The sequence below is a fragment of the Saimiri boliviensis genome, chromosome 8 (genome assembly GCF_048565385.1).
Source record: "Saimiri boliviensis isolate mSaiBol1 chromosome 8, mSaiBol1.pri, whole genome shotgun sequence".
Classification (NCBI taxonomy): Eukaryota; Metazoa; Chordata; class Mammalia; order Primates; family Cebidae; genus Saimiri; species Saimiri boliviensis.
The window spans coordinates 9,323,206-9,347,506 of record NC_133456.1 but is presented as its reverse complement, the minus strand read 5'-3'; the positions used below and the strand labels follow the sequence as shown (position 1 = coordinate 9,347,506).

General features: G+C 54.6%; 1 protein-coding gene across 4 annotated transcripts; it reads right to left on the bottom strand.

Annotated features, from left to right (window-relative positions):
* Nucleotides 1-10,100: 10,100 nt before the first annotated feature.
* Nucleotides 10,101-23,067, bottom strand: SEMA3G (semaphorin 3G). 4 transcript variants are annotated; one of them, XM_074403753.1, is made up of 17 exons: nt 22,874-22,953; nt 21,819-21,965; nt 21,150-21,310; nt 20,965-21,027; nt 20,591-20,710; nt 20,230-20,320; nt 19,985-20,101; nt 19,680-19,825; nt 19,349-19,463; nt 19,169-19,238; nt 18,776-18,920; nt 18,261-18,492; nt 18,076-18,167; nt 17,344-17,385; nt 16,150-16,378; nt 15,701-15,840; nt 10,101-13,056 (listed from the first exon to the last, which is right to left on the bottom strand). In XM_074403753.1, exons 3-17 carry the CDS (start codon nt 21,243-21,245, stop codon nt 12,586-12,588), a joined length of 2,169 nt encoding a protein of 722 aa, XP_074259854.1. In that variant the 5' UTR covers nt 21,246-21,310; nt 21,819-21,965; nt 22,874-22,953; the 3' UTR covers nt 10,101-12,585. The 4 variants fall into 4 exon arrangements, with proteins under 4 accessions (XP_074259854.1, XP_003936634.3, XP_074259852.1 ...); XM_003936585.4 differs by lacking the exon at nt 21,819-21,965 and having other exon boundaries at nt 22,874-23,067; XM_074403751.1 differs by lacking the exon at nt 21,819-21,965 and having other exon boundaries at nt 19,707-19,825; nt 22,874-23,067.
* Between the last annotated feature and the right edge of the window lie 1,234 nt (nt 23,068-24,301).

The following is a 24,301-nucleotide window of genomic DNA, read 5'->3' as shown; positions in this document are numbered from 1 at the left end:
CTCACTGCAGCCTTGACCTCCCTGGGCTCAGATAATCCTCCTACCTCAGCCTTCTGAGTAGCTGATACTACAGGCATGCACCACCATGCCTGGCTAATTTTTAAAATTATTTTAGAGACGAGATTTCAACATGTTGCCCAGGCTGGTCTTGAACTCCTGGGCTCGAGGGATCTGCCCACTTTGGCTTCCCAAAGTGTTGAGATTACTTACAGGCATGAGCCATCGAACCCAGCCAGCTTCTTCTTTTTTTTTTTCTTTTTCTTTTTTCTTTTTTTTTTTTTTTGAGACAGAGTCTTGCTCTGTCGCCAGGCTGGAGTACAGTGGTGCCATCTCTGCTCACTGCAAACTCCGTCTCCCGGGTTCAAGCACTTCTCCTGCCTCAGCCTCCAGAGTAGCTGAAATTACAGGCACCCATCACCACACCCAGCTAATTTTTGTATTTTTAGTAGAGACAGGGTTTCACCATCTTGGCCAGGCTGGTTTTGAACTCCTGACCTCGTAATCCACCAGCCTTGGCCTCCCAAAGTGCTGGGATTACAGGTGTGAGCCACTGTGTCCGGCGTTTCTTTCTTAAATAAGCTTTTAATTTAGAATAGTTTTAGACTTATAGAAAAATTGTAAAGATAGTATAGAGTCCCCATATATCCCAAACCCAATTTTTCCTACTGTTAACACATTACTATAGCAAATTTGTCACAATTAATGAACTAATATTGATATATCATTATTAACTAAAGCCCAAATTTTATTCCGATTTTCTTGCCTTTTCTTTTCTGTTCCAGGACGCTACATTGCACTGTGTCATATCTCCTTAGGTTCCTCTTGGCTGTGACAGAGTGGCAGACTTTCCCTTGATTCTGAAGACTTTGACAGTTCTGAGGTATACTGGTCAAGTATTTTGCAGGGTGTCTCTCAACTGGGATTGTTCCAATATTTTTCTCATGATTAGATTAGGGTTATGGGTTTTGGGGAGGAAGACACAGGTGAAGTGTCATTTTTATCACATCATATCAAAGTTACATAGTAACAACATGATCTGGCACTGTTGAGCTTAACTTTGATCACTTGGTTGAAGTAGGCTTTGTCAGATTCCTCCACTGTGAAGTCACTCTTTCCCCATCCCCACTCCCAGCTTTTCTTTTTTTTCTTTTTCTTTTCTTTTTTTTTTTTTTTTGAGACACAGTCTCACTCTGTCACCCAGGACAGAGTATAGTGGCATGATCTTGGCTCACTGAAACCTCTGCCTTCCAGATTCAAGCGAATGTCCTGCCTCAGCCTCCTGAGTAGCAGGGATTACAGGCGTGTACCACCACACTCGGCTAGTTTTTTGTTGCTTTTTGTTTTTTGTTTTTGAGACGAGTTTCCCTCTTGTTGCCTAGGCTGGAGTGCAATGGCACAATCTCAGCTTACCACAACCTCTGCCTCTCAGGTTGAAGCGATTCTCCTGCCTCAGCCTCCCAAGTAGCTGGGATTATAGGCATGTGCCACCATGCCTGGCTAATTTTGTATTTTTTAGTAGAGATGGGGTTTCTCCAGGTTGGTCAGGCTGGTCTCAAACTCCCAGCCTCAGGTGATCTGCCCGCCTTGGCCTCCCAAAGTGCTGGGATTACAGATGTGAGCCACCATGCCTGGCCTTTATATATATATATATATTTTTTTAATAGAGACAGTGTTTCACCACGTTGGCCAGGCTGGTCTCTAATTCCTGACCTTATGATCCAATCACCTTGGACTCCCAAAGTGCTGGGATTACAGGCATGAGCCGTTGAACCCGGCCTTTTCCCTCTTATCCTACTGTACCTTCCAGAGAGAAGTCACTATGTGCAGCCTACAGTTTAAATAGGAATATTTATGCAACCCCTCCTTGAGGTTGGAGTAGCTACATAAATTATTTGGAATGGTTCTGGAGATTTATTCTCTCCTGCTTATTTGTTTATTTGATCATTTAGTATGGACTCCTGGATATGTATTTTATACTTGGGGTTACAATGCAATAATACTTCATTTTGTTGCTCAAATTGCTTTGGTCGTTGGGTGTTCATGTATCCTTTTCACACATCCCCATCATTGTGTGTTTCATTTGGTTTGGTTTTTGAGCACTTTCTTACTTTCTGGCACTTCTAGATACCCCTAGCTCATCTTATTTTAAATGCCTGTTTCGTTACAAATACATGTTTAAAAATTTTAATACCTATTTTCATAACTGATGTGTCTTATTAGAATTAATTACTATTTTATCACTAAGGAGCTGGGACAAATTAGTTCACTTGGGGAGAGTAGAAATAGATGTTAAATAAAAATTTCCCAAAGCACCTGCTCCTCTTCTAGTCCTTAACTTTATAGGAACAGAAACCTCAGAATTTCATTTGGCTTCCCTCTCTGCTCAGCCAGCCTCCTTCTTATCAGTTTGACTGTTTTTCAAATGTTTGCCTTCCTCTCCTTCCCATTGTCAGTGCTCAGCTCAGACCTTTGTGCCTCATAGGATGGCAACAAAAGCCTTCTGTCTGCATGGTTTTCTGTATCCACTTGCTTCTCTGACACATCCACCCTTTTCCCTTCTGCAAATTACCATAAAACATCTGCTAACTCTTTGCTCGAAATGGCCCTGCTGAGATTGGCATTCAAGACCTTCTACAAATAGGGCCTTCCATAGCTGCATCTCCCAGGACACCCCACCCACAGGCATTCTGTCCTGATTACCTCAGAATACTGGCATCCATCCTCAACTTGTTAAACACAATATAAGGGCTACTTCTTCAGCCCTAGAAACACTTACTGACTCTGTTTATATCCCTGTTATAGCCCATGTCATTCTCTGTCTGTACTACAGTTGTGGGTCTGTCTTTCCTGCTAGATCAGAAGCTCCTTACTAACAGGGACCGTCTGTCTTATTAACCTTTCTTCCCCTTGTGATACCTGGTCAGGAGCCCATGTTCAGAGGCAGTTTAATGTCTACAAAATCGATGGATGCTCCATACCCTGTATTCATAAGCCTGTGTTTTGCTGCAAAACACCAGATGGCACTGTTAGCATGTTGATGAAGATGATTATAAACCCTCAGACGGGGAAGGCTGGGAATGGCGTATGGAAATCACGATTATAAACTGTCAGACCTAAAAGGCTGGGAATGGCTTATGGAAATCACGATTATAAATCGTCAGACCTGGAAGGGTGGAAATGGCTTATGGAAATCACAATTATAAACCCTCAGACAGGGAAGGCTGGGAATGGCTTATGGAAATCTTGCTTCTGTTTTGAGATTGTGTAAGACTTACTGCTTCTCACTTATTCTAAACACATCTGTTTGAGTTTATTCATAAAGCATGTTCCTGTTGAAGTTACACATGAGTTTGAAAGATACCATTGGCCGTGCGTGGTGGCTCACGCCTGTCATCCCAGCACTTTGGGAGGCCGAGGCGGGTGGATCACGAGGTCAAGAGATCGAGACCATCCTGGTCAACATGGTGAAACCCCATCCCTACTAAAAATACAAAAAATTAGCTGGGCATGGTGGTGTGTGCCTGTAATCCCAGCTACTCAGGAGGCCGAGGCAGGAGAATTGCCTGAACCCAGGAGGCGGAGGTTGCGGTGAGCCGAGATCGCGCCATTGCACTCCAGCCTGGGTAACAAGAGCGAAACTCCGTCTCAAAAAAAAAAAAGAAACATACTATTGATGCCTCCCTCTCATAGGTCAAATCCTCAGGGAAGACAGCCTTCATAGTCTCTCCAGACCCAAAGCGGCCCTCCTAACCCACCAAAAATATCTCCCAATTACTCATTGAGAGGCACCCAGCTGCCTAACTAATTCCAACCCACTGCTGGCAAAGAATTGCTGGCTCTGGGCCTCCCTTCCCTCCTCCTTTTACACTGCTATTCCTGCCCTGCCAGCCACTGGGCGACCTCTTCCATCTCCCTCCACCTCTGCACCTCTTTTAACAGTCCCCACCTCCCATAGAGCTTCTCTATTTCTTAGATAAGTTTAGCAAACTTCCCCAGACATTTCATACCAACAAGCTGCTATACTTCTCAACTATTTGCAGTAAGTCTCACCTCCTATTAACTCCACTCCACGCATGTTAGGACCCCTTACGACACAGACAACCATCCCTACTCCTGCTCCTCTATGTATTTCCCATCAACAAACCACTGGAATTCCCTTGGGTAATCTTCCACCTTCTAAGTGCTCCTTTACAAGTGAGGACATGAAGGATAGCTATGCAGTGAAACATGTGGTCTGGTTGACTTGAGAGAAAAGGAATGTCGCACAAGGGTTGTGAGTGTGGAAGGGGGAATGGAGGGATGGAAGCAACATTGGGATAAGCTCTCATGGATGAAGTCTGGTAAATTAAAAGTATAAATGAATGGGTCATGAGTGTTCAGAGGCAGGAAAGAAAGGTTTAAATACTCCTTACTCTTCATCTCCAAAGCCCTGACACACATGTTAATATGACTTTAGGAGCATACTCACTTTGCTTCATGGACAATCAGCTATCACTACTAATAAGCCCAAAATAGTAACAGTCATTATTGTCTAGGTCAACACCTTCCCTGTCTCTCACTCCATCCTTGGCCACCCTCTCCCTGTTCCTCAAACTCTCCTCCTAGCCCATCTTCATGCTTACTCATACCCAGCCCTACAAATGATAGCAACAGACTATTTGTTGATACTACGCGCTTCCTCATACATTATGAAAATCAAACCGCCCCCATCACACAGTTAACTCATCAATCTCTCTTTCAACCCCTAACTGCTGCCGTTCTTGCTGGATCTTTAGGAGTTTGAGTATCTGACTCCCCTTGCAAAGATTCCTCCCACCTTTTCATCCTACACTTTCAATTCTGCCTTGCCCCAGGCCTCTTCTTTTTATGTGGCTCTTCCACTTATGTGTGTCTACCCACTAACTGGACAGGAACCTGTGCCTTAGTCTTCCTTATTCCTAAAATTCAATTTGCCACATGGTAATAAACAACTGCCTGTCCCCCAAATAATACCTACTCATCAAAAAAGAGTCATCCAGCTAATTCCATTACTCGTGGGAATAGGGCTTGCAGTCTCCACTGTGAGCCTTGGAACTGGCATAGCCAGGGTCACCACCTCTCACAACATTCCGCAGTCTGGCTACTGACTTCTCTGCCAGCATTACAGACATGTATAATACTTTGTCTGTCCTTCAGGCTCAGATTTACTCTAGCTGCAGTCGTCCTCCAGAACCGATGTGGCCTCGACTTACCGCAGAGAAGGGAGGACTCTGCAGATGTCTAAGTAAGGAATGCTGTTTTTACTTAAACCAGTTCGGCCTAGTTTATAATAATATCAAAAGGCTCAAAGACAAGGTCCAAAAATTTGCTAATCAGGCAAGTAACTATGCTGACCCCACCTGGCCATTTTCTAACTGGATGTCATGGCTCTTTCCAATCCTCACTCCCCTAATACCCATCTTCCTTCTTCTTTTATTTGGATCTTGCATTTTCCAATTAGTCTCTCAATTCCTACACCATATCCATAGCTGGGCGCAGTGGCTCACGCCTGTAACCCCAGCACTTTGGGAGGCCGAGGCGGGTGGATCACGAGGTCAAGAGATCATCCTGGCCAACATAGTGAAACCCCATCTCTACCAAAAATACAAAAATTAGCTGGGTATGTTGGCAGGTGCCGTAGTCCCAGCTACTGCGAGGCTGAAGCAGGAGAATCACTTGAACCTGGGAGGCAGAGGTGGCCGTGAGCCAAGATCGCGCCATTGCGCTCCAGCCTGGCGACAGAGCGAAACTCCGTCTCAAAAAATAAATAAATAAATAAATAACTTATCCAGGCCATCACTAATCACTCTATAAGGCAAATGTGACTTTTAACAACCTCACAATTTCACCCCCTGGCCCAGGATCTCTCAGCTGCTTAAAGCAAAACGCCTTGCCAACCCTCCCCGTTCATTTGCCTGTCATCTCCCCAGCCCTATTTCACAGCCGTCACCCTTCCAGGAACAACCAGATACACCAACCCATCACTCGTGAGCTCCAGGCAGTGTTCGACTACTGTCAAAATACAACCTAACCTGCACATATCCCTTTCCATCCAAGTCTTCTGGGATCACCCCCTACCCTGGACCAAGCCTTCATCACCACCCCCCATCTTAAAGCTATTATGCTTCCAATGACTTAACCAAACACTAAATTACAAAAATCACAAACTTTTCTTTTAGGTGTCCGCACAGCCCCGTCACATTTTTCCAAAAAATGGCATGGCAATTTGAAGCCACAAACTGAAAAATTGATTTATTCACAAAACAAAAAACCCTTGCCCTCACTTCTCCCTAGCAAACCTGCCCTAACCCTGGGATCCCTGAGCAACGTGACAGTATGAAGTCCAGATGGACAGGGAAAGGCCAGGGGCCCCTTCTCCTTGTTTTGGTGTAAACTGGCTTCTTGACCCTTCCCTGCACACACTCAATAAACAGGAAGGGACCCACGCTATTAGTGTCCATCCTTTTCAGAGCATCTGAGACCTGTTTGAACCATCAAAGCCATCTCCAGCCCCCAGGAGCATACTGGAGGAGACACCAACCTCACCAAAACAATTCTCCATTGTGTTCCTCCCCTTGGAAATCATGGGTTTGTAAACAGCCCCTTACATTTAGACAGGTCCTGCCCTGGCTTTGTGCTGGTGTGTTGTTTTTTCTACCCTGAACAATGTGCTTTTCAGTAGGGCCAGCCGTTCACACCATTGTCTAAGACCCTTGGACTACAGGAAACAGCACCAGATTCTTATCAGCTGGGGGCAGGAGTGGTGGGGGGGGGGTGGAGTGGCGGGGGGGGTGAACACATGAGATCATGTCCATAGAGCAAGTGGCTGGTGTGGCACGTCATTCCCTACACCTTCATCTGTGAGAGCAGAGCCCACCTCACCTTCCATCAATCCAGGCTTCCTGTGTCCCTAGTCCAGTCCCCTCCATTTGGTGGTGGACACCTGGGCTCTGTTCCAGACCTTTGTTGAGTCATTTTGGAATCCTATCAGCCCACAACTGTCCCCTTGCCCTGGTCATCCCTCACAGCAGTGAAACAGGCCCTGTTGGGTGGATTGGGGGGTACTCTGGTCATCATCCTCTCTGGGGTAAAGAGGTCAAGACAGATCAGCTGAGTCCTCCCATCAGCCGAGTCCCTGCATGCAGGCTATTGGCCAGCTTTGGGAGGCCGGGCCCAAGGACAGCCTCACATGGCCTCCCTGGAGACTTTGCAGCAGCCCTGTCCTCAGGGAAGAGTGATTTTTTAAAAGGCTACATGAGGAACCAGGAGTTTCCTTAATGGAAATCCAGCAAGGAAAGTGAAAGGCTTCATTAGGATGCAGCCTCTAAGGGAGAGGGCCCAGTAGTGGTACCCGCAGTAAAGGTGGCCAGGGCCTGGGCAGTGGGAACAGGCACAGGGTCACAGCTGCCTCGCCTTGTCTCTTGTGTACCCAAGGGATGGCTGAGTACAGAAGGAGAGCCAAGGTGGGGCCCAACAATTTCCAGTCACCCTTATCAGTTTTTTTTTTTTTTTTTTTTTTTTTTTCAGTCTTACTGTGTTGCCCAGGCTGGAGTACAGTGGTGCAATCTTGGCTCACTACAACCTCTGCCTCCCGGATTCAAGTGATTCTCGTGGCTCAGTCTCCCGAGTAGCTGGGATTACAGGTGTGTGCCACCAGCTAATTTTTGTATTTTTAGTAGATACCGGGTTTTACCATGTTGGCCAGGCTTGTCTCGAACTCCTGACCTAAGGTGATCCACCCACCTCAGCCTCCCAAAGTGCTGGGATTACAGGCATGAGCCACTGTGCCCTGCAACTTTAACAGATATTGTGTCTGAACCCACTGTCCTTCTCTCCAAGTTTAGAGTCTTAGAAGACCCTGGGGATTTGTTCTTGATGTGTATTGAACTTTCTTGTAGAACCCTCTGCAATCCAAGACTTAGGCGAGGCTAGGATGGGACCTTAACTGGGATAGGAATTGGGCTATTTCTGAGCAACTACTTCCTAGCTCTAAGATGAGAAGCACATGAGTCAATTTTCTGGGGCCCACCTGGCTGGAGCTGCAGCTGGACCCCCTGCCAGCCCACAAAAAGCCTGGCAGGAGGCACACCAGGTTCCTAGGGGCCGCTACCTGTCCACTCCTCCAAGCAGGGGATTCTAGGGCTGTCTAGGACCTCACCCTGAGCTTAGCCAATGAAAGAGACGCCCAAGAGTCATTTGAGAAAGCGGAAACTGCTGTTTTCCTCTCTTATTCTGACTCCTCCCTGCCCCCCACCTTCTTAGAAATGAGTCTGTTGAACGGCAGGATAGCCACAGACCAGGGGTGAATGCTAGCCTTTCACTGAGGACCATGCCAGACACAGGAGGGGCCAGAAGTAGGCTGGGCATGGGAGGACGAGAGCTGGTGACAGAGCACAATCCAGGCTCAAGGGGCAGCAGATTGGCCACTTGGCAGCCCTGTCCCAGGGTGGCAGAGTCTAGTCCGGCGACGGTCATAGGAAAGCAAGATGTGGCTATTCTATAAGGAGGTGGAGGCTTCCAGAGCCTACAGGCTGAGAAGGCAATTACTAATTAATCAGTCTCACGTGTTAAGGGAGGGATTAACCTAATCAACATTTTCCTAAATGTGTTTTTTTTCCAAAGTGTTTTTTTCAAAATGTTAGAAACATGAGATCTTTGCTTCTCCATGGGAAAAAAGAGAACCAAATGTTTTGGAAAAGCACACAGTACATAGTAGGCATGCACATTAGCAAGAGATCATCACGGACTTCTCAGGGCCTTCACAGGGCAAGCCAGCAGGCAGCATCCCAGTTCTGTCAAGGCCAAAGGTGCAGAACGCAGGGACCACGAGATCGTGGAGGGTCCCACGCAATTACAGTTATATCTTGGAACCCCTGGGCCAGTCTCACTGTCTGATCCCCTTTCCAGCTCTAAACCTGTTTGGGAAGTCATGGAACAGAGGCCCAAAGAGCAGAGGAAGCACGAGATGTAGAGGAAAGAGCTGTGACGAAAGACAGAGAGAAGGTAAAATCACCGAGGCAGGAAATAGGGATCGAGATGGGAGGGGAGGTGGCGTGGACCAGGGAGAAGTCTGGTCCAGAGGCGTCTCCCAGGCCACCCTGGGGAGAGTGGTGCATGAGAGAAGAAGGGGGCTCTGGAGGCCACTGTCGCACACCCCTCCAAGCCCAGCACTCTGTGCCAGGTGGGTGCCCCGGTGACGCTTCTCAGTCAGAGGTGATGATGCCTCCTGGGGTGGGATGACAGGGTTTCAGGTTGTCAGGCCTAAGTGATCATGGAGGGGGCAAGGAACAAAAGGATAGGGCCAGCTCCAGGACCCCGGCTGCAAAATGAGACTTATGACTGACCCGTTAAGACCCCCACTCTACAGCCCAGATTGAGGGGTCAATCCAAGCAAGAGACCCAGGGAAATCTCCTGGGAAGGTGGGGTTATGTCCCTTCTATCTTCCTCCAGCACCAGTAGAGTCTGCTCTTTGGGCTGGGATCTTAATGTCACTGGGGAGTGGGAGCCATGTCCAGAGGGACCTCCTGCAGTGTGCCCAAAGGTCAGATGTTCCGGGCTTCCTTTCCAGAAGCCACGGTCCCCCAAGCACGGCCCCAGTCTCCCAGCCATGAGGACTTAATATCCATTGGTATGTGGCTTGGGATGAAGGAGGAACCATGCCAAGTGTCACTGTGACAAATGTCAAGTGTTGTTGTGAAAAAGGAGCAGAGCTGCCTACGTGCCCAGCTGCCCTTTTCAGTGAATTTTCTTTTTCCTTTTGGTTCAAGATCCTCCTGAAGTCCCAAGTTACAAGCCCACAGGCCAGGGTGTTTCTCATTTAATGAGCAATCTCCGCTTTGTAGACAAAGCCCTCCAGTGCCTTCTTTCCCCTGATACCCATCTTCCTCCTCTAGAAAGCACCACCCAGTCTCTTTCTCTAAGTCCCTTTCCAGCTCCATAACCTGTTTGGGAACTCGGAACTCAGGCAACAGAGGTCACTGGGGGTGACCTTCCTCCTCACAGAATGGATGGGAAGGCGCTTCATTTTCAGCTCACGTGTGCAGCATCAGTCCATTTAGTACAGAAATACACAGACACACAGTAATGATATAATTATGTGATGTAAATTTTAACTTCATCCCTTTCCTTATAAATTCAGTTTTTCTCAACCAGAGCTCAGGGGCAGGCATAATAATAAAAATAACAATAGTAATCACAAGAAATGTGCTCTGAGGACAGAGAAACCACAAGGCCCATCTCAACATACAAATACAAAAACAGAATTCGCACATACAGGCTTTTCCAGGAGTTAGTAGGGTACAGTACCATGGGTGGAGTGGGTTGGCAGAAGCTGTTCACTTTTTCCAAGTGCAAGTGTTAGCTGTTGAGGATCTTGTGCTCCTCTTCTCTTCATTTTCTGGGGTAACTTCTCAGAGGACCCTGCCTAGAGCCTGCCAAGCCGGGGTCCAGCCTAAAGGCCCCGGAGGACTGGCTGATTCTTTCTGGCCTCCCTAGGGTAGAAGGCAAAGCTGGCTGCAGCTCTGACACCCTTTCCAGGAGCTCCGCATTCTCTCCTCCCTCTTTAATCCCGTCTGTCTCCCCTGCCTTCTGTTCTTCAGCCTCTATCATTTCCTCCTCTCCTCCTCTGCCTTAACCAGCTGACCTCCCGGCAGACAGCACCGCAGGCAGGAAGGCTTCTCAGGATGTTAGGTTAATCTCGGTGCTTCTGGTTCACTTACTACCAGTCAAAGGAGAAAAGCGGGAGCTATGTCAGGTCTCAGTTCTCTGGAGGTGCCAGGGGTAGGGGGGAGGTAAAACCCAAGGCAGTTTGGGTTTGAGTTTCAGTGGGGCAGGAAGCCTGTCTTGCTTTTCATCTTTTATTTTTCCCCTCCTTTCTTTGTCTTGGTTGTTTTAATGGAGGGAATCTCAAACCCAGCGCTCTCAGCTCCTTCCAGTCAGTTTTGTGCGTCATGAATGTGTTCCCGTGCAGGCCGGGAACAACTTTTCACTGAGTCCTCCTCCTCCCCTCTGTGCTCCCAGCCTGAGAAACTGCTGATGGCAAAACACCTCCCCTGCACGCCCAGGCAGAACGCGTCCTTGCCATCCGAGTTCACCCCCAAGAATCGGCAATGCGTCTTCGCTTTTTTCCTCTACCTTGGTTCCCCCTTAAAAGAAAAGCAGTCTTCCTAAATCCATTTAGCACAAAACTGAGATTCCAGGTCTTCCTGGTTAGCTCAGAAGAGGCATAAACTGCTACAGCCTCCGGGTAGGGCTCAGGCCTTGCGTTGTAAACCAGGTGGGGGATCTCACAGCCTGACTTCCCTTCCCCCAGCCTGCCCCTGCTGGGATGCCAGTCCCTCCTGAGAGGACCCCCTCCCCACTATCAGGCTGTCCATGCCCATGAGTGGGCATGAATGTCCAGAGAAACGCTGGGTCTTCCTGGTGGCCTCTGAGCTAATTGATGCCACCTTGAGTCCTTGTGGACACTTGCTCCTGCCTGGGTCCCACAGCCCATCCTAAGGGTCTCCTGCCCTCTCCCATCTCCACAGCCGCTCTCCATGGTCTGCATGCCTGGCCCTGATTCTGAGGACTGCAGGGCTCACAGAGCCTCCACATTCCCAGACTCCAGGGCTAGGGTGCACTTGTGTCGCCCCGGGAAAGACAGCCCACTCCTCCCGCCCACACACTTCCCCAGCTCCCCCGCCCTCCCTCTAGTCCACAGACAGGAGGGGCAACAATGCCCCAGAACCCACCCCTCCCCGATCATGGGCATGGTTGGCCTGACGGTGGGGAGGGGGTCCTCACAGGAGGGGCAGGCGTCCGGGCAACCCTGGCCTGGGGAAGGGAAGTCAGGCTGTGAGATGCCCCACCTGGTTTACAAAGTGAGGCCTGAGCCCTGACCACCCCAGATCCCGGAGGCTCTAGCAGTCTATGCCTCTAGATTCTCTATGCCTCTCCATGATTCTCAGATGGAGAAGAGGTGGTGGGCAGTGGCAGGGAGCCACCAAGATATCACAGCACCACAGGAGGGGAGGTGCATTGCTGCTCTACCTCCCCAGAACCCCCATGTTCCCTCCCCAGGTCAGTCAGGTAGGCTCTTCTTAAGGGGTGCTAGTGGCTTAGAGGCCACTTCCATCCTCCTCTGGCTCCCCAAGGGCCCCCTACTGGGACACCCGCTAGACCCACCCACACACCCACTCTGAGGGTCACTCAGAATGGCCATTGTTCTGTAGGCTGGGAAAGAACCACCCAACCCTCTTGCCTCTGGGCACACCCGGAAATGTGCTTCGGAAGCCAGGCCATCTCTGAGAACAAATGGCAGATCCCTTGGGGTTGCCAGTGGCCAGAGGGTGCCAGCTCCTGCCAGGTCTGAGAGCACAGGGAGGGACAGGGACCCGGCCTCGGCCCCTCCATCAGGCCCTAGTCTTCTCTGTAGGTGACCCAGTAGCACTGTGGGGACAGAGACACCCATCTCTAAGAGGCAAACAGACGTCCTGACCCCCTCTGCCCTAGCTGGGTGGGTGGGAGATACTGGGGGCTGCTAGGGGCCCCCCAGTCCATCCTGACCACCCGTCCTCTGCCCTCTTCTACGTGGCCTCCACCTCCCGGGGCGTCCGATTGTGCTCAGCCTGCACCCGGCTCTTCAACCTCTTGCCCAGCTCCAGCTTTGCCCAGCTCTTGCCCTTGGCCTGCTTGCCCTGGCTCCGGCTCCGGAAGGACCCCGAGCATTCCACAGTGCCCCTGCACCACACACGCCCACAGTACTCATCCACCTGGGGCAGGTTGGCGAAGCTGGTGAGCTGCAGGATGTCCTTGTACCAGGCCTTGGGTGGGGCAGAGGCCAGGCCTCCACGGGCTGGGGGCTCCTCTGGCCTTGGCTCCGGAGGGAATAGGCTGTCTAGCTGTGAGGCCACAATCACCACCAGAGCCAGGCGGACCACAGTCTGGGAGAAGCCATGCTCCAGACTGGTGCAGGTGTAGATGCCCGTATCGAAACGGCTGAGCCTGCGGAACAGCAGCCCCCGCTCCGTGTGCAAGACTCGCTCATCCGTCTTTACCTGCCAGGGGCGGGAGGGCATGAGTGGGGTGCAATGGGAGTGAACCATTAGCTTCTCTGCCCCAGCCTTTCTGCCATCCTTCGGACCCAGTGCTTGGGCACTTCTCCTTGCCCTGTTCGCTTCCCAGGAGGGAACCAGTAGCTTGGCAGTCCGGGCCTCCTCTAGACCACGAGGCGGGGCCTCGCTTTCCCATAGCCCAGGAAGGGGCCTTCTCAAGGATTTGACTGGCCAGATTCTCCCCTAGTCAGAGGGCACCAATCTTGGCCTCGGAGGCCCCTGGCACGCATTCCCAAGGAACAGAGGGGCTAAGATGTTTCAGCCCCTTAGCCCTTCTGGAGGTACCTTCTGATCTACAGACTTTTCTCAAGGGAGGGGCTGTGCCCCTGGGCCCAGGACTAGGCTTTAAAACTTCCCTATGCTGGACACGCATGCACAAACACACACATCACACCACACCACACCCACACCACATGCAACCACACACATACTGCACCCACCCACCACACACACACACCCACACACCACACCACACACCACACACACCCACCACATACACACCGCACACGCCACACACACACACACCACACCCACCACACACACACCACACACACCCACCACACACACACCACACACCACACACACACCACACACACCACACACATACATCACACACCCACACACACACACCACACACCACACACACCCACACACACACCACACACCACACACACACACACCACACACACCACACCCACCCACATACACACACACACCACACACACCACACACATACATCACACACACCACACACCACACACCACACACACCCCCACACACACCATACACACCACACACACCACACACACACACCCCCACACACACCACAAACACACACCACACACACCATCCCCACACACATCACACACCACACACACACACCACACACCACACACACACACACCACACACACCACACACATACATCACACACCACACACACCACACACACCCCCACACACACCACACACACCACAAACACACACACACACCACACACACCATCCCCACACACACATCACACACACCACACACACACACCACACACACCACACACATACATCACACACACATACCACACACACACCCACACACACACCACACCCACACACACCCCCACACACACACCACACACCACACACAGCACACACACACACCACACACACCACACACATACATCACACACACACACCACACACACACATACACCACACACACCACACACACACCCCCACACACACACCACAAACACACACACACACCACACACACCATCCCCACACACACATCACACACACCACACACACCACACACATACATCACACACACATACCCCACACACACCTGCACACACACCACACACACCCACACACACCACACACCACACACACACCCACACACCACACACACCACACACACACACACATATATCACACACACCACACACACCAAACACACACCCCACACACACCGCCACACACACACTCACACAACACACCACACACACCCACACAAACTGCACACACCCACCACACACACACCCCACCACACACACACACCCCACACCCCACACACACCACACACACACAACACACACATCACACACCACACACCCACCCACACACACACACACCACACACACACCACACATATACCACACATACCCCCCCCCCACATACACTCCCCCCCACACACACAGCCTTCCCGTCCAGGTCTGTGCTGTTCACTCCCCTGACGGTGTGAACAGGGTGGGCTGAGCACCCATCACAGCGTGGGAAGTGGGAGAGCCGCTCTGATCCCAGCCCGCCTCTGGCCTGGACTCGGCGCGGGCTTTAGTCTGCACATCTGTGTGCTGAGGCTGCACTGCTTGGGCCATCAGCTAGTGTTGTGAAACACCATCTTGTTTCTCCCCTCCTCCCCTGGGGAATCTTCTCCATGCCCAGCCCAGCAGCTGGCCTCCCCCAGTTCCCAGGCTGGAAGGAGAGCCCCTCCTGTAATCAACCCACTCCTGTCCCTCCCCTTCCCTGCCCGGCCAATGCCATCCTCAGGCCCCAGACTTAAACCATCCATGGGGTTGACAGGCCTTTTCAGATAGGGGAGGAGAGGGCCTGAGCAGATAGCTGGACTCCAGGGAGGAAGTCTGGGGCCAGGTTTTAAGAGTGGAGGGTGAGGGCCAGTGGTTAGGGACCCTGAAGGTTCTCTTGTGTTGTGTGTGTGTAGCAAGATTCTGAAGCCTAGTCCTGGGCCCGGGGGCACTGCCCTCTCCCTTGCCTGGGGCAGAAGAGAACCAAGAACCCCTAGAGAAGAGAATCCTTCCAACATGAGCCATGTGTGTAAACATGGAAGAATTACTGGCCAGCTCAGACCCCCTTTCCTCTCTTCCATGGCCCACCTCTCAGACTCGGGGAGTTGCAGCCACATCTGGCCTGGGCACCTCCTTCTAGCACTCCAGGAGCCTAATACACATTTTTCTTAGGTTGATCTTGGCTGGTTCCCCACAGAACCCTTCCTAGGGCTCAGGTCTTGGGGTTCAGGATGGGAGGTGTCCTCAGGACATATGGAGGCTGGAAGCAGGGGTCTCCTCACCCACCTGGTCAGGCCCCTCATCCCCCGGCCTCTGCAAGAGCCAGCGCACAGCAGCCTGGGGAAACTTGGGCAAGCACTCCAGGAAGGTGCTGTTGTGCTCCGTGCCGTAGACCGTGGTGGCTGCCACAAGTCCCACCGCCTCCTCTGGAGAGAGGCAGAGGTTGGCTCAGTTTGGGAACTATGGGATCCAGATCCCCATGCCACCACCTGACCCCCACAGCTCAGGAGCCCCACTATATGACAAGAACTTAGACAACCAGAGAGCCCCCAGCCAGTCACTGTGTCCAAAGACCCTGCTTCCTTCCACGCACTAGCAAGAGCTACATGGATAGGGAAACTGAGGACTGTCTGTCATGACAAGACCAGTTGGAGGACACACTTCACAGAAGTGGAACCCAGGCCACAGGGGTGAGTTCCAGCCCAGCCTGTGCCCTCCCCGTTGCTGCCACTCACCTTCCTGGCTCTGGTCCAGGCACTGCAGGGCAGGGTTACCGTGTCGGATGTCCTGGCGGCGGGACCGGCGCTTGCCAAGGTTAGGGTGGTAGTGGGTACAGGAGGCACCGTCCCAGGCACAATATGGGTCCCGGGCCAGGCAGCACTCCACACAGGCAGTGCCATAAGTCTCACACTGGTGCAGCCGCAGCTGGGCCACGCCCAGCCGAGAGACCACGTAGAGCATTTGCTGGGGAGGGACAGAAGCAAGAGTTGGAGGTGAGGCCGAGGTGAACTGGGATGAGCCCAGGCTTCCCCCACACGCAGCCAGGCTCTCAGCCCCTCGGCTTCCTGAGACCCTCGCCGCTTGCAGGAAGTCTTCATTCACAAAATAAAAAATGTTTATTACCCACCTGCTGCATACCAGATTCTGCGCCAGGGCACAGAAAGGACGGAGGCAAATCAAGACCTGAGACGTTTTCCCTCAGGGGCTTCGCCAGCCCTCCCAGCTGCTGACTGTGGCCCTCTATCCAGGGGCCTTTCTTCTGACTTGCCTCTGATCTTAGAGGCACACCTTGCTTTGAGCAATTCCGATACAAAAGTTAGGATTTACACAAAGATGCACTGGGGCAGATACATGTGGGGAGACTTGATTTGCCACCTGACAAACATAGCACACCTCTAAAAAGTGGCCTTCTTGGATTTAACATCTGGATCTTGTTTTCTTGTCTTTTTTTTTTTTGAAACAGAGTCTCACTCTGTTGCCCAGGCTGGAGCGCAGTGGCATGATCTCAGCTCACTGCAACCTCCACCTCCCGGGTTCAAGCCATTCTTCTGCCTCAGCCTCCAGAGTAGCTGGGACTACAGGCATGCACCATCACGCCCGGCCAATTTTCTGTGTTTTTAGTAGAGACAGGGTTTCACCATGTTAGCCAGGATGGTCTTCATCTCCTGACCTTATGGTCCGCCTGCCTCGGCCTCCCAAAGTGCTGGGATGACAGGTGTGAGCCACTGCGCCTGGCTGGATTTTGTTTTCAAGCACACTTTTGCCTCCCTTAGGAACTGGCCTTTGTGGCTTACGCGGTGCCTCCAATGCCCGCTGGCCACTGTTGCAGGAGCTCATCGGGCCTGCCTCAGCACAGCTTTCCCCAGACTACAGGAGGCTGAGGAGCAGGGCAGAAGAGGGGCGCAAGGGAGGGTGGCAGCTGCTCTTACCCTTTTGACAGAGATCTCCATTTCAGTGATGGGTGTTGGCACCTGGGGAAGGAGTAGGGTCTCGGCGTGGGTGGTGTGGACCAAGACCTTCCCCTGCAACCCCACTTTCAGTCTCCTCCAACCTTAGGGTGGGAACCACCTAGCTCCCAGCCTGGGTCATGCACTCCCTGGCAGCTAAAGCGAGACAGTCTTTCCCGGATGGTAGGTTTCAAGAAAGGCCCCCGGTCCTGGCTGGCCTCCAAACAGGAGACTTCGCTAAAAGCACAGAGCTAGAGTGTTCTTCCCTCAGCCTGTTCCCCAGCAATGAGGCAGCTGTCCTAAATTACCCAGCTCAGGTCCTGGGGGTACAGTAGGCCCCCAAACACAAACGACCCCCTGCCTGAGTCTCTAGAGGGGCCAATAGAATGTCTGGGGACCTTGCTGGTCTCAACCATCTCCTCCTTGCAACTCGAGCCCAACAGGGTTTTGCAAAGGGTTGCTCCCCTTGACCAGCCCTCCCAGCACCTGGGGCCCATCCAGCTCACAGGCTGCAGCTCTGGGCCTGGAGTCATTCAAAAGTGGCTACAAGGCCTCTGCCACAGCAGGGTTGGGGGGGCATCTCTTTCTGCACCCCTCTCCAGCATCCTGCCGGCTGCAAATTCAGTAACGACAGGCTTGCTCCTGTATCCCTGTAGCCAGGCTCAGACCCAGAGATGGGGCTTGGAGGGACCCTTCCGTCAGCCCCTTGCTCACCTTAAACACCTGGAGCTCCTCCAGAACCACCTCCTCAGGTTTAGCTGAGGCCCCTTCCTGGAGGGCAATGACTTTGAGCACGGAGCCTGAGTCTGGGGCCAGGGAGGAGGCATCAGCGGGACAGGAGGGGACAGCCAGGGACCCCACACCCCTCCAGCCTGGCCACCCCTGCTCAGCTGTCCTACCAGTCCCCAGGAAGATGACATCATAGCTTCCATCCTCTGCCTCCACGCGGTCCACCGCAATCTGATGCAGCTTCTGGGCCAGGTGGGTCTTGACAAGGACAGGGCGGCCAAGCCGAGGCCGCACAGGCCGGAACATGACGGGGTGGGCCCGGGTGAACCGCAGCACCTCATCCGGGTAGTCCCTGGTGCTGCCAAAAGACCGTCCTGGTCGCGAGGTCATCTTGCTGGGGCACTGTGGGCAGCAGGGAAAGGAGTGCCTGAGGCATCCTGAGAGGGCGCACACCCCCCACTGCCATTCTGTTTCCACCCCAACCAGGGAGCCCTCTCTCAATGCAGGAGGCCTCTCCTCTCCCCCCACACCCACCCCTGCCCACCCCACCCAGGCCCTCTGCAGCTCAGGCTCAGCCAACATCTGCTGCCGTGGGGCTGCCTGGGGACGTGGGGCTGCTCTAAGCGGCCCTTCCCCACATCTGCTCAGGCCTCGCTTCCCTGGCCTGGCCCCAGCAGATACTCACCACGCCGGGGCGGGGAAAGGGCACCTTGCCCTCATAGGGCCTCCACTGGTATTGAGGTCCATCTTGGTGGGCAAAGGGCCCGTTGAAGACCTCCCAGATGTCTGCCATGTGGTACACACAGATGGCGAAGCCCTGGAACACGGCACTGCCAGGCACACAGGACAGTCAGGCCAGAGTGGCCATCAAGGACAAGAAGGGGACAGCCTGGTTCCACGGGCAGGACAGAGGGTGACAGTGCCTGCAGCAAGCAGAGACTCTGAAAAGCAGAGGCACCAAGGCAAAGGCAAAGGCCAGAGAGAGTCAGAGAACACAGTCCCAGGTCACTGAGTCAGGGACAGACAGGGCCTATGGCAAGGCCGGGGTGGCGGGTGCAGGGACGCTGGGTATGCCCACCTGATGGTGCTGAACAGCGCATACACCTCGAGGCTCTTCCCAGGCTTGGGCCACAGCAGGAACACGTCCTCTGGGGTACAGAAGGGAGCATGAGTGTCATGGCCACTGATGATGCCTCAACTCACCAGCTCTCAGCCCTCCTCACTCCCGAGCCCCCAGCCTGCTTGGCCATGCCCTCACCCAGCTGGTCAAAGTGGGTCTCGGCACTGCCAGGGCCAGGCACCGAGCAGACCAGCCTGGCCTTCAGGAAAGTGCTCCATCTGTTCACCAGCACCCGCTGGCCCCCGACGTCATTCTGTGGGATAGGGGGCCAGAGTCAGCCTTAGGCCCTACAAGGATGGGTCCCACCATCCACTCTGCCACCCTCACCCACTAGAGCAGAGGCATGCATGTCAGCTGTGTATCCTTGCCTCAGTTTCCCTACTGCTGGCCAAGGGTGCGGGGGAGAAAGGTCTGGGAATGGGAGGGTGCAGAGGGGACTTGAACCTCACCACCCCTTCCCAGCCCTCACCACGCAGACGCGGCCCACGCGGCTCACAGTGACGTGGCTTGAGTCACCATCGAGCGAGGGGACAGTCTCCGTGAAGAAGAAGTACACCTTGTCATTGTCGTGGTCAGAGTTCTCAGGGATCCGGGCAGCCATCACAAACCGGGGATCTGGAAGGGGGACAGGGTCACGCTGGTGGAGGGGCTGCACAGGGCAGGATGGGAGCAGAAGCCAGTGGGGAGGGGGATGGCGGGGGCCCCCACTGGAGGCTGGTGTCCTAGTGGGAAAGTAGCCTCCTCTCCCCTGCCAGTTCCAGCGGCAGGTCTCACCGTGCAAGAGGCTCTGGTCAGGGTTGGAACTCAGGGCCGGCCGAGGACCGCCACTTCGGAAGATCGTGGGCTCTTGCCCCAGGAAGTCAACGGTGAGACCCGTGTACTGCTCCCTGCCTGCGGTGGAGGTCAGGGAACAGAGTCGGGGACGAGGCCCAGGCCCAGCAGCCGGGTCCCCCCCGTTCCCAGTGACATAGGCCAGCTCCCACCATCCCTGTCCCCGCCCTGGCCTGGGCATCACCCACCTACGAAGGTGCTGGCGAAGGGATGGTTGGGGTCGTAAGGGCATCGGCCCCGGCCACTTTCCACACTGCCCGGCTCTAGGTGGAGCACATGCTATGGGGAGGGAGGGAGGGGCGTCACCTGGGAGAGAAGCACCAGCAGCCCACACACAAGCAGCAGCCCTCATGTGCATGTGGCGGGAGGGCGGGGGCAGGAGAAGGCGTCCTCATCCAGGGCCCCTCTAATGGGGTCAGCTCCCCAACACAAAGGCGCCTTTCAGGCCCCTGCCCCTCTGTCCCTGCCCAGGCTCAATGGGAACGTTCAGGCAGCCGGGAGGAAATGTCACTGCCTCCCAGTCCCCTGTGGGGCCCGGCCCAGGCTCACCTCCCCACGGTAACCCACTGAGATGAGGGTGCAGACGGGCTGGAAGGCTCCGGTGCCACAGGCCAGCAGGTGGGTCCGGTTGTGAGGCTGCAGCACCCGCACGAAGTTGGCACACTCTGTCTGCGGGGAGAAGGAGGGGTGGCTGAGGGGTGAGAGGGGGTGCTCACCATCTCCTTGGGCCCCAAGGCTCAGCCTTGTCTGGCAATTGGCTCTGGCAAAAGGGGTGGGTGTGACATTCTCAGCAGACCTTCAAAGGCCCTCAGGAACTGCTCCAAATGCCCCCGGTAGAGGCACCAGGGGGTGTGGCCACAGACTGTCCTGGATGTCAGGTCAGGGCATCAGGTTGGGGGACCATCCCTCACTACAGCACTCACCAGGGGATCTTTTCCACTGCGAGCACACTCCTCCCTCTGTCCTGGCTGCGGTGGCCACAGGACCTGGAACACAGCCTGGCTCATCTCAGGTCTTCCCTGACCTCACAGCCTGTTTCCCCAGCTGGCCTCCCACCTGGAGGTGCCCAGCTCTCAAATAGACCCTCTTCCCTGCCAGTTCAGCTCACCTCCTGGGGGTCTGGCCATGCCTGGTTCAGCCGCAGAGAGTAGACGGCGTCCAGGCCCCCCAGAAAGAGGCGTTCCCGGTACTCATCTAGGTACATGGCCTGGAGGTTCAGGGAGCCCCGGGGGCCCAGAAAGACGGCAGAACGGTTGGCAGAAAGGAGGTCTAGGAGGGAGTACCGGGAGGCGGATCAGGGCCACAGCTCAGCCGAGCTCCTCAGCCAAGGAGGGGAGGTGGAGGCCCCGCCGAGCATCCCCTGTCGCCCCCCACCACACACACTCACATCTCACATCTGGAAAACGTTTCCATCCACAGGTGCTAGAAGGCTCCTGGAGGCAGGTGGGACAGGAGGCTCGGAGCCTCCCACCTGGCCCAGCCTACCCTAGGGTAGGTACCCTGCCTCCTGCCCTCCATTCCTTAGCCCTTCATTGTGCAGATAACATCTTCCCACTGTCCCATCTGTGCCCTGCCCAGTCCCCAGGGACCCAGGGAAGATGGTGCCAACCAGCAGAAACTAGAGCAAAGTGCTGGAAGAGCCTGGAGGAAGGGCGGGAGTCTGCAGGCCTGACTCAGCTGGAGGGTGGGCCAGCAGGGGAAACTGTTCCCAGCATAGGGGACCCCTGGCAACAGCCTGGGTGCAGGGGAGGGCAGGTGTGGCAGGAAGGGCTCCCACCTCCAGTCTAGGGATGTGGCCGAAGAGGAATTTCTCCCCATAGATGCTGGCCATCTCGGCCCGGAGGTGAGAGCAGGAGCTGCCTGGGGACCTTGGTCCCAGGAGTTGAGGATCTTGAGGTAGGGTCCTCCAGGCTTGGTTGGGGAGCTGGAGGTAATGGGGGCAGTAGGATGTGGTAGGAAGGGGGCGCTGGCCACCCTCAGGAAGCCCCAGAGTGTCCTATGCCCCTCCGACAGAAGCACCTCCGCCCAACACCCATTCCAACCCCAAAACTCATCAACAGCCTCTTCCAGGAAGACCTCCTTGGTTGACAGTACCTCGGGAACTTTCCCTATTTGGAGCTTCTAGCAGTCTGACCTCTCACCAAAACCACAGCTCCCAGGACAAGACCACATTCCCCTCAGCCTCTCCAGGCATCTCCCCTCTCAGATGGGGCTTCCCAGGGGAAGGTGATCCCCGCTCTGGTTTCCCCAGGAAGGATCTGCCAAGAACCTGTCTCAGGGCCTGGCCTTCCCCAGGGCCCGTCCTCGGAGGCCTGAGCCAGCTCACACATCTAGGGGAGAACACGGGAACCCCTAGCCTGAGATGGGCAAAGAGGGGAGGTGAAAGTGCCCCTGGGATCTGAGGCACTTCTTGGGTGCAGGAAGGAAAGCCCACTCTGGCAAGTGAGCCGCAAGGGGGGTCCTCCCCTTCTCTGTGGCCCCGGGACCAAGGGACAGCGTGCTGCCCACTCATTCTCCTATTGGCCGCCCTGGGCAAAAAGTGCCAGCTGAGCCCAGACAGATCCTGCAGCCCCACCCTGTCTGTCCCTCTCCCCTGCCCTGTCCCTCCCTCTGTCCCCTCCCCATCTTTACTGAGCTCTCTCAGGGTATCCATCTGCCCCTTTCTCAGCAGTCCCCCTCAGGTCCCTCCCACCACCCTGGACCTGCCTCCCTCCCACTCCCTGAAAGCTGCACAGGGAGAGGCTGCCTCCCCTACAGCTGGCCAGGTGCCCAAGAGCCCAGGGCACTCAAACAGGGCACATGCACACAAACAGGGCGCACAGAAGCTAGTACCTTCGTAGGAGAGCCGCAGGCGGGGCACGCTGAGGCCCAGGCTGGGGCTGGAGCTACCCCCATGGGGCAGGAGACCCCCCAGCAGCCAGCAGAAGGCCCAGGCCGAGGGGGCCATGCTGAAGAACCGAGGGCACTGCTGCCGCCTGCCTGCCGAGCCACCCTCTGGTCCCACTGGCTGCCGTCGTTGGCTCAGCTGCCACCAGGCCACCACTTATAAGGCAGTGGCTCCACCCAGTCCTGGGCGGGAAGAGGGGCGGGGGACAGAAGGAGGTGGGGGGGTGAGTTTGAGGCCTGGTTTATTGCCCAAAGATAATGGACAAAAGCGGGAGGGAGGGTGTCTGGTCCCTGCCCTCTATGTGCTGGGGCCCAGGGCATGACCTCTCTTGCCCACCACCCCCCTCCCCATCCTCTCCCCTCCCCCAGCGGCCCTGAGGGCAGACCCCCGCCCCCCCAACACACACTCATTCTGGAGCCCTGATCTTATCCTAGCAAGGAGCAGTGAGTGTGTGGCTGAGGTGGGTGAATTCAGAGGCAGAAGAAAAGAGGAAGCTCAGCCAGGTGAGGCCGCTTCTCCTTCTGCCTCGCTGGCCCGGCGCATGCCTTTGTGTCATCCTGGCCAGTTCCCCATCAGGAAGGCCTTCCCAGCTGGGGCGTGGACAGTGTGCACAGAGAGATGTCCACACATTCAGGTCCTCTGGCTCCAGCAAAGTGACAAGGTGGGAGAGAGCCTGGAAGCGAGGTCAGGGATCAGAGGTCAAGGTTGATGGGCTGAGTAGGGGCCTAGCTGGGCTCTGCCTTGTTCTCTGACCCTCCAGTGCCCACAGCAGAGACCCCTCCAAACTGGCCCTGCCCCAATTCCAGGATGTTCTATTCCCCGGAAACCTGAGCCAGACTCCCCAGCTCCCCTGGCTAGGGGTGGGGGGTCATTCCCAGCCCAAGCGGCTCCATGTCCTAGGCAGGTGTTTGAGGACCCCATGCCGAGGGAACTTCCCAGGATGGAGTGCTCCTGCTTCTGTTTCCCTGGGGAGGTGTGTCCAGCGCACTGCCCAAGCTAACTGGAGACTGAGCTGGGAGCCCTTCAGCTAGCGTGTAGCCACCAGCGACAGGCAGGCGGCCAAACATTCCTCAGCCTGCCAGCCCACCCTGGGGTCTCAGCTCAGCCAGACGCCCAGCAGGGGCTGCAGGGAGGCCTGGGTCTATTGGGGCAGGGTGTGGGGGCAGCCTGCTCCACGCTGCGGAAAGAGCCTGTGGCAGGCTGGGAGTCCGAACTCTCCTGTTAACATATGTGGCCTCAGTCAGATCCTTTCCCTCTCTGGGACTCAGTTTTCCAGGCTGAGGGGCAGGGGATAAGGATCATCTCTGAAGCAACCCCCACCTCCACCTGCCAGCTGCAGGTGGGAGACACCAGGTGTGCTGTGAATTAGTGGA

What these genes read in the sequence shown, in the direction of transcription:
- SEMA3G (XM_003936585.4), bottom strand. Translation starts at nt 22,988, where the DNA reads ATGGCCCCCTCGGCCTGGGCCTTCTGCTGGCTGCTGGGGGGTCTCCTG. An exon ending in TGTCATCTTCCTGGGGACTG is followed by an intron (nt 18,168 to 18,260) that starts GTAGGACAGCTG and finishes CCCTGGCCCCAG; the next exon opens with ACTCAGGCTCCGTGCTCAAA. An exon ending in GGGATGAGGGGCCTGACCAG is followed by an intron (nt 13,057 to 15,700) that starts GTGGGTGAGGAG and finishes CGCCCCTGGCAG; the next exon opens with GTAAAGACGGATGAGCGAGT.